This window comes from Elephantulus edwardii, unplaced genomic scaffold (genome assembly GCF_000299155.1).
Source record: "Elephantulus edwardii isolate Elephantulus edwardi_28Jun2011 unplaced genomic scaffold, EleEdw1.0 scaffold00040, whole genome shotgun sequence".
NCBI lineage: Eukaryota > Metazoa > Chordata > Mammalia > Macroscelidea > Macroscelididae > Elephantulus > Elephantulus edwardii.
In genome coordinates, this window is record NW_006399790.1 from 16,455,234 (window position 1) to 16,467,840 (window position 12,607).

General features: G+C 39.9%; 1 protein-coding gene across 1 annotated transcript in view; it reads right to left on the bottom strand.

The window, feature by feature from the left end:
- Positions 1-12,607, bottom strand: part of LOC102845128 — a 53,226-nt gene that overhangs the window by 25,662 nt on the left and 14,957 nt on the right. Inside the window, exon 2 of the mRNA XM_006885110.1 lies at positions 8,488-8,752. Coding sequence (XP_006885172.1) covers positions 8,488-8,752 — 265 coding nt within the window. The remainder of the gene's footprint in view (positions 1-8,487; positions 8,753-12,607) is intronic.

Genomic DNA, 12,607 nt, shown 5'->3' on the forward strand with positions numbered 1-12,607 from the left:
GAATATACCACAGCTTCTCTAGCCATTCGTTTGTTGATGGGAAGATCATTCATTAGCTATCAGAAAGATAAAACAATGAGATAACATCTCACCCCAGCAACAATAGTACTATTCAATAAGACCAGAAACAGTAAGTACTGGAGAGGTTAGGACTATCATTTATTGCTAGTAGGAATGTAAAGTGATACAACCACCATGGAAAGCAGTTTGGTGCTACATTAGAGAGTTAGAACTATCATTTGATCCAGCAATCTCACTACTAGGTATATATGCGAAAGAAATAAGAGCTACAACATGAACACACATATTCATGGCCTTATTCATAGAAGCATTATTTACAATAGCAAAGGGATGGAAACAGCCCAAGTGTCCATTAATGGCTGATTGGATAGAGGAAGTATGGTACATTCCCACAATGGAGTAATATGCAACATTGAAAGAGAGCTCTGTGGTAGATGGAATTTGCTCCAGGACTTAAGAACCATAAATGACATAGCTGAGCCTCTACATCTGGTGGTTCCTAACCTCTACACTATAATAGACAAAGTGCTAGTCTATAGGCCTTTCATTGTAAGAACCACCTTCCCTCTGTAACTTGATTTGTGCCACTATTAGAACCTCTACTCGGAATATTATTGCTTTTTAATTTTTGACTCATGTACTTTTAACTTGTTAGTTAAATTTGTGTCTTCTAGGCTGCAACACTTCCATGATACATCTTCAAGGATATGAACATGTACAGCTAAGCACAATTGATAACAGTGCATCTAAATTCCAAAATCAATCTCCATAATAGTCTGTTTCCTACTGCCAAAGGGGCCCTTTAGAGTAGTGAGAGAACATCTTCACCCTGAAACCCAGAGCATCCCTTTTCAGCAGGAAGTAGCTAAGAGAATACGCCATCCCCTTTTCCTTATGACTCAGGGTGAAGTCTCTCTCAGGGAGGAGTGATAGGGAATGGCAAAGGACACACTGACAAAGGAGATTAATCAGAACTGGCTTTGACAAGCACTGTGGCAATTGGACAATTAAAACAGACATTCGGGTTGGGGGGGGGAAAGAAGAACGAACTGGGGAGGAGGGTAGAGAAAACAGTGCAACAATGAATGAATGAAAACCCAAAATCTCTGTAAATGTTCATGAAAACTAATAAAATTTAATAATAATTAAAAAAATAAACAAAGATAGATGCTTAGGGGAAAGTTTACCTTAAAAGAAGCTTACTTAGGGAAAGTTTATTATCTATATGTCCTTGAATTGCATAGCAATATATCCTTTTTATCCCCAAAATATATTTTCATTATTTTCTGCTTATAGAAACAATTCAGAATTCTATTAAATAATCAAAAGTTGTAGATGTTTGAAAGTCTTCTAGAATCTCAGCCTCTGGAAAGTTCCATGATTTTAGGGTCTATGTGGTCCAAAATATGTGCATTGTTGTTATTTTTTTCTTTTTATAAAAGTGAATAAGAATTGGAAAAAAAAACAAAGAGAGCTCTGGTGGTATCCTCTGTAGAGAGCTGTGTTCCTAGTTGAAAGGCTGTGTCTTTGGTCATTCATATCTACCAGACACTCCTCATAGAGGACATAATGATCAGTGTGGTTGTTGTTCTTAGGTACCATTGAGTCCAGTAAGACTCATAGCGACCCTGTGAACAAAAGATCTGAACCCTGCTCTATCCTGTGCCATCCAAACACTACCTGACTCAAAAGAGCCCATTGCAGCAGTCAGCGTGTCAATCCACCTGGTTGAGGGTATTCCTTTCCTTCACCAACCCTCCACTTTTCCCAGCATCATGCCCTTTTCCAAGGAATAGCTCCTCCTAGCAACATGCCAGAAAGATATGAGGTGAAGCCTCATGATTTTTGCCTCCAAAGAACATTCTGGTTGCACCCTCTCCAAAACATATCCCCTTTGTTCTCCTGGCTATCCCATGGATGGTCAGTGTTCTTTTCCAACTCCATAGCTCAAAGGTGTCAATTCTTTTTTATGTCATCCTTATTCATTGTCCAGCTCTCACATGTATAGCAAGTAATCAGAAAGGTTATGGCATGAATCCTTAAAAAATTAGTCCTCAAACTGACATCATTAATCCTCAATAATTTGGAGAGGTCTCTACCTGCAGATTTTCCAAGTGAAGTGCCTCTCCTTATTTCCTGATTGCTGGTCCCAAGGGTATTAATTGAAGATCCAAGCAAGATGACGCTGTTGACAGTTTCAGTCTCCTCTCCATTCAGCATGACACTGCCTATCTGTACAGTGGTAAGAATCCTTGTTTTCTTGACATTGAGCTGCAGTCCATTTTGAAGGCTATATTTTATTTGATCCTTTGCAATAAGTGCTTCAAGTCCTCCTCACTTTCAGCAAGCAAGGTTGTGTCATCTGCATAATGCAGGTTATTGATGAGTCTCCCTCCAACCCTGATGCCACATTCCTTTTCATAGAGTCCAGCTTCTTGGATAATTTTGCTCAGCATACAGACTGAATAGATATGGAGAGAGAATACAACCCTGACACACTCCCTTCTCAATTTTAAACTGTGTTCTATACAGCACGTAATCCAACAACAGCTACACTTCAAAATCCCTAGGGACTCAATGGGTTGTTCAGGTGTTAACAGAAAGGTCAGTGATTTGAACCCACCAGCTACTCTGTAAGAGAAAGATGTGACAGTCTGTTTCCATAAAGATTTTATAGCCTCAGAAACCATCCTGAAGGGTAGCTATGTATCAGAATTGCCTAACCAGCAATGGAGCCATACCCCAAGGCAGATGAAAAATAAAGTGTGAGAGGGGTGTAAAAAAGGTAGAAAGTAAAATACATAGTTATCTGCTGAGGGTAATCTGCAAAGATTTCAGAACAATTGGTTTAAAAAATTTTATCAAGGACTAGAATACGCTTTGCAAATGCAAAATGAATGAAGGAGGTTGAAGAAAGGTCCCCCCTGCCCCATTCCAGGCCTTGACCTTTCATCCATCAGTTTTATGTACATTATTCTGGCAGGTAGGAGTGCATACCTGTGTAAGACTACTCTCCAATCAGAGGATCATTCCTCTGATTCATGCCTTTATGAAGATTATTCACTCGTTAAACAACATCTGTCACAAGCACCTGTCCATCAGGTTCCTGACTTTTGCTCTGGAACCTTGATCTTTAACCTCACACTTCCTCCTTGGTGCCAGAAAGACTGCAACTGTAATTTCCTCTCTTTCAGCAGTCATAAAGATGCCTGCTCTTATCGTGTATGAGCAAAGCTAACATTTCCAGCCAGCTCTCCTTTCCTCTGTATCTTTCCTGGACCCATTCAGGCAGAAGAGATTTGTAACCTGGTTGGGGTAGGGACTGAAGAGCACACTTTTTATCTCAATCTTGATGGACAATTCCACCCAGACTATCTATTTATCCAGTCTACTCAAGTCTGTAGAAATTCTACTATTACAGTACAATAATGGGAAAATGTGACTGGAATAGGGTAGGGGTGAAAGCTGCTGGAGTTGAGATCCAGGAGAGAGGTTGTCATGCAGACTGGTGGTGGGATGTGTGTTTAGAGAAGGCCTGTGAACCACGGGATGTGAGGCTGTGTCCTGGATATAGTTAGTACAGTTATGAAACCCTTTGTTGTGGAGTTGATTCTACTTAGGATGACCTTCTAAAAGGTTTTGAAAACCATAAAGCCTTATAGGAAGAGCTTGCCCATTTTTGTCCCGTACAGCAGCTGGTGGATTAGAGCCACTGAACTTGCCATTTGTAGCCCAACACTTAATACATGATGCCATCCAAAATCCGTATGGTTAATTATATGTTGTTGTTAGGTGTTGTTGATCCATAGTGACCCTATGAGAAACAGATCTGAACCCTGTCCTATCCTGTGCCATCCTTATACTACTTGACACATTAGAGCCAATTGCAGCAGTAACTGTCAGTCCACCTCGTCAAGGGTCGTCGTCTTTTTTTTTTTTTAATGCATGACTATATTTATTTAAGTTAGTGTATTTAACAGTATGTGTGGCCATATTTATTTGTTCAACCTAGTTTATTTCATAGTTTTAGTATTTTCAATCCATGAACCAAGGGCCTTCTTCTCCTTCTCCACCCATGCCTTTCTGAGCATCATGTCCCTTTCCAAGGAATATCCTCTCCTAGCAACCTGTCCGAAGTATGTGAGGTGAAGCCTCGTCTTTTTTGCCTCCAAAGAGTACTCTGGCTGCACCCTCTCCAAGACATATTTGTTTATTCTTTTGGCAGTCCATGAGATATTTAGCCCTCTTCTCCAACACCACAGCTCAAAGACATCAGTTCTTCTGTCATTCATTGTCCAGCTCTCAGATGCATAGCAAGTGATCAGAAAAACTATAGCCTGAATCAGATGCACCTTAGTCCTCAAACTGACATCATTACTCCTCAGTTTTTTAAAGAGGTCCCTAACTACAGACTTTCCTAGTGCAGTATGTCTCCTGATGTCCTGACTGCTGTACCAAGGGTTAATTGTAGATCCAAATTAGATGAAGTTGTTGACAGTTTCAGTCTTTTCTCCATCTATCACAATGCTGCCTATCTTAAGAATTTTTTTTTCTTGACATTGTGATGTAGTCCATATTGAAGGCTGTATTCTTTGATCTTCTGGAACAAGTGCTTCAAGTCCTCCTTACTCTCAGCAAGCAAGGTTGTGTCAACTGCATAATGCAGGTTATTGATGAATCTCCTTCTGATCCTGATGCCACATTCCTCTTCATAGAGTCCAGCTTCTCGAATAATTTGCTCAGCATACAAGTTGAATAGGTATGAAGAGAGAATACAACCCTGACACACTCCATTCTTAGTTTTAAACCATATAGTGTTCCCTTGCTCTATTTGCACAACAGTCTGCTGGTCTAAATATAGGTTTCACATGAGCTCAATTAAGTGCTCTGGGATTCCTGTCCTTCTCAATGTGAGCCATAACTTGTTATGATTCACACAGTCTAATGCTTTTGCATAAAGTATAAATAGTCATTCTTCTGATATTCTTTAATTCCAACCAGGAGCCATCTGACATCAGTAATAATATCCTTAGTTCCATGGCCTCTTCTAAATCCTGTTTGAACGTTTGACAGTTCCCTATCTATGTACTATTCTAGCTGGTTGTTTTGTTTTTGTTTTTTTTTTTCCTAGCTGTTTTTTTTAAATGATCTTCAGCAGCATGTAATATAAATGATATTGTTTGATAGTTTCCACACTGTTGGATCACCTTTCTTGGGAATTCCTGGCATAGCCTGGAATTATATAGTTAATTATACAGTTACCATATATTGAGTGTTTATTACATGCCAGGCCGTTTCCTTAAATATTTGGCATGCTTTATCTTATAGTCTTCTCAGTAACTATTTTTTTTCCCATCTGTCCCTTGCAGTAATCTCATGACAAACAAGTTTTTCATTCTTGGTACCGAATCTAAAATGGTCCCTGGCATATAGAAAAATTACTGAGCCTGATAGGTTCACTCCTCTATCTAAAACGTTACAGTGGCTTCTCATTTGGTGGAGATAAGCACAGGGTGGTTTGGAAGAGCAAAGGAGGGTCTCAGAATCCATACTTGGGGGAGAGTGGCTTGGAGTTGACTTCACAAGGACTTCAGTCTAGAAAAGCAGCAAAGAGCTAACTAGCTGCAGCCAGGGCGGAAGACATTGTAAATAGATAACAGCATGTGCAAATGTAAGGAAGTGTGGAACAACAGTTAAGGCTTTATGGCTAGAACGTAGGTACTAATGATTAGTATGTTACATTTAATCCTCCCTGAGGGAGGTATTATTATTTTCCTTAAAATAGAGGACAAAGACTTTGGCTATACCAAGATTTCAAACTCTTCAGCACTTTTCTGTGGTGGACGTGAGGGTGGAAATGGATGTCAGAGAAGATTTTTGAAACAATGAAAGAATCTTCTTAAAGAGAAAGTTGAACTGGGGGGTGGGTAGGGAGGAAAATGTGCAATAATAAATGGAAATTCAAGTTTTCTGTAAACTTTTGTTAAAATATCAATTAGAAAATAATAACAAAGACTTTTTAATTTACTTTTGAACCTAAAATTAAAAAAAATAATAAGACACCTACCCCCAAAAAACCCACCTCAGACTTGCTGCCATCAGGTAGTTTCCGTCTCATAACAAGTTAACATGAACAAGGGCGGGCAGCACAACTCGATGCTCCTTACTGTGCCACCACAACTCCATTGAATGGAGAAGAGCTGAAGTGAATGGAAAAGTGATGATGGAAAGAAGCTGAACAGATTGCAGAGGGCAGCTAGAGAAGATAAAGTACTTTAATCACTCACTGCTGTTGTGTCTATCCTATTAACATTGAGAGGAATAACATTAACATTGAAAAGCCTGAGAATCCCAGAATACTTAATTATGTGCATGTAAAACATAGACCAAGAAGCAGTTGTTTGAACAAGAGAACCCTGCATGATTGATCAGGAAAGTTAGGCACTAGAGTTGTATTTTTTCTTTTTCTTTTTTTTTGTATCCTTTCTTCATACCTGTTCAATCTGTATGCTGAGCAAATGAGTCAAGAAGTTGGACGATATGAGGAAGAATGTGGCATCCGGGTTGCAGGAAGACTCAACAATGGTCATTATGCAGATGACACAACCTTGTCTGCAGAAAGTGAAGACTTGAAATGTTTGCTGTAGAACCTCAAAGACTGCAGCCTTCACTATCAAGAAAACAAAAGTCCTCACCATTGGACCAATAGGCAACATCATGCTAGATGGAGAAAGACTGAAGTTTTCAACTATTCTTGGATCCACGGTCAATATTTATAGGAGCAGCAGTCAAGAAATCAAAAGACATGTGTTGCATTGGGAAAATGTGCTGTTAAGAATCTCTCCAAAGTGCTACAACACAACAGTGTTCATTTAAAGGCTAAGGTGTGCCTGATGCAAATCATGGTATTTTCAATTTCTGAAGCCCCTCAGCCTTTCTCCCTTCCTCTTGAACTGGAAACCATAGATCATTTTATCATCCCCAATTTTGTTTTTCCAGAATGCATACACAATGCACTCTTTCCTGATTAGCTTCTTTTTTTCTTTTTTAAAAAATTTATTATTTTGTGTGTGTACCATCAAATCAGATCTGACTGGTACAGGAGGAGATTGTTCCTCCTTCTCCAGCAGAGCATCTGGTGGATTTGAACCATGTACCTCTGGGATTGTAGTGCAGCTTCTTGCCACTAGGCCACCAGAGCTCACCTGATTAGGTTCTTTTAGTTAGAAATATGCATTAAAAATTCTTTTCTTTTCTTTCATTAATTGATAATATATTCATTTTTTTTGTACTTGTTATGCGCTTGTGGCTCTTAGCGACCCTATATACAATAATTCCGAAACCTGCTATGTTCTGAGCTAATCTTATTGTCTCTGACACATCTACCTTTATTACCCCAGTCACTGAGTATCTCATTGAGGGTTTTCCTCTCTTGTGCTGTCCCTCCATCCTTCCAAGCATGATGTCCCTCCCCAAGGACTCCTTCCAACATGCCCAAAGTATGTCAGACAAAGCTTCAGAATCCTTCCTCCAAGGAGCAGTCTAGTTTCACCCTCTCTAGGACAAACCTGTTTGTTCTCATAGCAGTCCAGGGTATATTCAACACTCTTCTCTAGCACCAAAGGCATCCATTCTCCTTCTCTCATCCCTAGTCATTGTCCAGGATGTTCCTTAATTGGTTTTCCATTCCCATATTGAAGGAGATCTTAGTGGTTTCTAGTTTTTTAGTGATTATGAATAAAGGCACCATAAACTCACATAAAGGCATTTGTGTGAGCGTAAATTTTCAAGTTAGTCATATAATACCTAGGAACACAATTTTCAGTTCATACCAGAAGAGTATGTTTGTAGTTATCAGGACCTACTATCTTAGCTTGGGTTTTATAGAGAAGCAAAACTAGTGAAACACAGATACATATATTCAGAGTTGCTATGCATTTCACCACCCTCACCGCTAAAGAACACCCTGGTTGCACTTATGCCAAGACAGATTTGTTTGTTCTTTTTTTTTTTTTTTGAATGGAAACCCAAAATCTCTGCAAATGTTTATGAAAACCAACAAAATATAATCATAGAAAAAAAAAATAGCTGATGAATTCACCACAAATTAAAGAAGGACAACATAGGAGTGTTACCTGGTTGCCCTAGAATCTAGCACAGGGCCAAAATCAGGCTCAAGAAAAGGGTTAAAAAAGGTACAATAATGAATGCCATTTGCTAATGGCTTAATATGTCATCTCATAGTAAAGTAAGAAAGGATCATAATGTTTCCTTGTTTTTGTTGCTTGGTGTTTTTTTCAATCTCTGGCAGAACTGGGGTCCATCAGCAGTCAGATGTGGTCAGTTTCTTCAATTTCCACATTTGTTTCTTATAGAAGAACCTTCCAGATCCCCAGGCCCACCTTGTCTCCACTGACTAAAATATAAGTTCTCTGAGGAGATGGATTGTATTTACTAATAGATCACCAAAAAGGTAGCAGCGTGACTCCATACTTGAGCGCGATGCCCTGCAGCGTGTCGCCGGCGCAGACCCGATGCTCCACATGGCGCTCGATGACGCCGGCGCCCAGTGGCGCCCGCACGCTCGCGGTGCTGCCGTACGAGCCGGTTTTGGTGCGGGCCAGGCTCAGCGACAGCTCGGCCTCCTCGGCCTCGGAGCCCGAGCGTGAGCGCGGCGGCGGCGAAGGAGCCCAGGGCCTGGCGGCGCGGGGACTGCTTTCCCCTGTTTGTTCTTTTGACAGTCCATGGGGTATTCATGGACTGCTATTCATGACTGCCCATGTGATATTCATAGGTATCCATGGAGTACTCTTCTTCAACACCACAGTTCAAAGGCATCAATTCTTCTTCAGTCTTCCTTAATTAATGTCCAACTTTCAGTAGCATAGGAACCAATTGAAAATACCATGGCTTGGATGAGGTGCACCTTAGTATTTAAACTGACATCTTTGCTCTTTGGCCCTCTGTAGAGATCCTTGACAGCAGATTCCTCCAGTGCAACACGTCTTTTGATTTCTTGACTACTGCTTCTGTGGGTGTTGATTATGGATCCAAGTAAAACGAAATCATTGACAACTTCAGTCTTTTCTCCATCTGTCATGATATTACCTATTGGTCCAGTGGTGAGGATTTTTGTTTTCTTATGAGATATAATTAATATTGAAGGGGGTGAGGATTTTTGTTTTCTTATTATGAGATGTAATTAATGCTGAAAGGTGTATAATCTTTGATATTCTGCAGTCTTCTTCACTTTTTGCAAGCAAAGTTGTGTCATTTATATAATGCAGGTTGTTGATGAGTCTTCCTTTGATCTTGATGCCACATTCCTCTTCATAAAGTTCAGTTTCTCTAATGGTTTCCTCAGCATACAAATAGAATAGGTATGAAAAAAGAATACAACCCTGGCGCACACCTTTCCTGATTTTATTTTTTTTCTTGTTGTTTCACATCAAATTGGATCCAACTAGCACAGAAGGAGATTGCCCCACCTTCTCCAGCAGAGCACCTGGTAGATTCAAACCATGTGCCTTTGGGATTACTGCTCAGCATCTTGCCGCTAGGCCACCAGAGCTCCCTTATATCTTTTCTGATTTTAAAATGATGTCATGTTCCCTTGTTCTGTTCAGACAGCTGCTTCTTGGTCTAGGTACAATTTTCGCATGAGTACAATTAAGTGTTTTGTGATTCCTATTATCTCAGTGTTATCCATAATTTGTTATGATCCACACAGTAGAAATCCAGATTCAGGGTACCAGCTCCATAGGAAGACTCACTCACATTATCCAATGTAGGGGAAGGTTTTTTGTCTCTTTTCAGTCTTTTTCTCTCTTCAGCCATTCCTGGTGACCCAATGGTTGGTATAAGCCCCTTCATTTTCACTTACTTGCTCAATCTGCTCTTTTATATCTCAGTAAAGATTGCTTTAAGACACACTCTTCACCATTACTGCTTCTTCAAAATGTTGTTGTTGTTGGGGCAATGGAGTCAGGGCATGGTGAGCACAAGGCCTGTTGTTGTTATGTGCTGTCAAGTCCCTTGTTACTCATAGTGACCCTGTGTACAATAACCCTAAACCCTGCTCTATCCCTTGCCAATCTCATTGTCTCTGACAACGCCTATCCCCATTTCCCCGTGACTGAATCAATCCATCTCATCGAGGGTCTTCTTCTCCTGTGCTGTCCCTCCACCCTTCTAAGCATGTTGTCCCTCTTAAAATAAGGACACTTATTTACAGATGGGATTATAACTACCAAGTATACACCCAGAATTGATGCCTTTGAGCTAATGTGTTGGAAAAAAATATTGAACATCCTATGGTCTGCCAAAAGAACAAACAAATATGTCTTGGAGAAAGTGCAGCCAGACTGCTCCTTGGAGGCAATACCAATAAATAAAACTTTGCCTCATGTACTTTGGGCGTGTTGCTAGGAGAGGCTATTCCTTGGAGAGGGACATGATGTTCAGAAAGGCAAAAGGTTAGCAAAGGAGAGGAAGACCCTCAACCAGGTGGATCAACACAGTGACACCGCTTTGGGTCAGGAAGTGTGAAGACAGCACAGGATAGAATAGGGCTCAAATCTGTTGATCATAGGGCCACTATGGATCATGTTTGACTCAATGGCATTGCTGTTGATTCTGATCCATTGTAGAACTTTGCCATACGGCTTCCACAGTCATCTGTCTTCACCCCACTAACAACTACAGCAAGAGGGCTTCTCAAGACCATAAATCTTTACCGAAGCTGACCTGCCTCATCTTTCTCCCTTGGAGCAGCTGGTTGGTTCAAACTGCTGACCTTTTGGTTAGCAGCTGACTGCTTAAGCACTGCACCATCAGGACTCCTTAACTAGAGGTCTGTTGGGGTTAAGATTTATACCACCTGTTTTTTTTGGGGACACAATTCAATCCATGAGACAAATATACTATTTACAGAAAAATTAAACAGCAGTGCATTATATTATTTATCTGTCTTTATGCAGAAAAAATGTTAAGACATATATAAAAAGAATACAAAGTGGTGATTTTTTGATGAGGGAAATGGAGAAATGAGATGGAGAAGATGCGTACCAGGTTTTTCATTTTTTAAATCTTTTTTTAAAAATGTTATTATTATTTTGTGTGTGTTTGCCATCTAATCAGATCTGACTGGTACAGGAGGAGATTTCCCCTCCTTCTTCAGTAGTGGATTTGAACCCTGTGCCTCTGGGATTGCAGTGCAGCTTCTTGACACTAGGCCACCAGGGCTCCCTTTATTTTTTTAATCTTAGAGAAATGTATCTATTGAAAAATGGATCTCTGGTGGCATAATATGTAGGGAGCTGTACCCCTAACCTGAAGGCAGCCCCTTTTCTGGTAGTTTGGATTCACCAGGGGCCCTGCACTGGAATATGTGAAGGGAAGGTCAATCTTAAATGAATAGATGATCCCACATTATCTGTACTGCAGATAACAATCTGGAACAGCATTATAGATTAAAAATGGAGGTTGTTGTTGTTGTTGTTGTTGTTGTGTACCATAGAGTCGGAACTGACCCATAGCTATCCCTCCAGGAAGCTTTCAGCGGCAATTAATGGCATAGGAGGAGATTGCTCAGCCTTCTCCCAAGGAGCAGCTGCTGGCCTTGAACTGCATGCCTTCAGGATTGGGGGTAGAAGGGAGGAGGAAAAAAGAAATCATAAATAGAGTAAATGGGTGAAGGGAATAAAAATAATATAAGAAAAGGGTTTGCGTAGACATTGTAATGAGTGAATTGCATTAATCAGGGTCATTAATGCCTATGAATGACTGTCAAAAAAGCCAGTGTGATTTGTAAACTTCCCATCAAATAAAATAGATTTTTTTTAAAAAAGTATCCATCAGCTTCTCCATGAGAGAAAGATGAGCAGTCTCCTCCCAGGTAATACATAGCCTCTCTTGTTAGCAATGAGATAATCTAAAAAAAAATTTTTTTTGAAGGCAATATGGAAAAAATTGAAATTTGTTCAAATTGGATGGAGGGTTGAATCTAGTCTGTATGTTTGAAATATTGCACAAAAAAGAGAAAGATCTAAACAGACATTTCTTCAAGCTTCAAATACTATTAAGAATTTATGCAAATATTCATAGCAGCTTTTAAATAATAGCAAAAATCTGGAAACATCCCAACTTGCTGTCATGATGTGACTGCATAAATGAGCAGTGGTCTATCCATCCAGTGGAATGATGCTGAGCAATACGTAGAGCAAGCTACTGGCATACACAACAACATGCATGAATTTCAAAAGCTGACTGTTAAGGGAAGAGTAGTGGAAAATAGTAATTAACATTAGAAAGCACAATGTACATGAATGAATGTATAAAATACAATTTATATGAATGAAATTAAAAGGGGGAATTGATTATTTTTGTTTGTTTGTTTTTTAATTTTGTGTATTTTTAAAGGTTTTTTTTAATGGATCAATTTTTAAAAAGTCCTGCCCTGGGTGTGCTCACCAAGTTGTGCCAAGAAATCTGGAGAACAACCACTTGGCCAACTGACTGGAAGAGGTCTATCTATATTTGTTCCCATCCCAAAGAAGGGTGACCCAACTGAGTGTGGAAACTACAG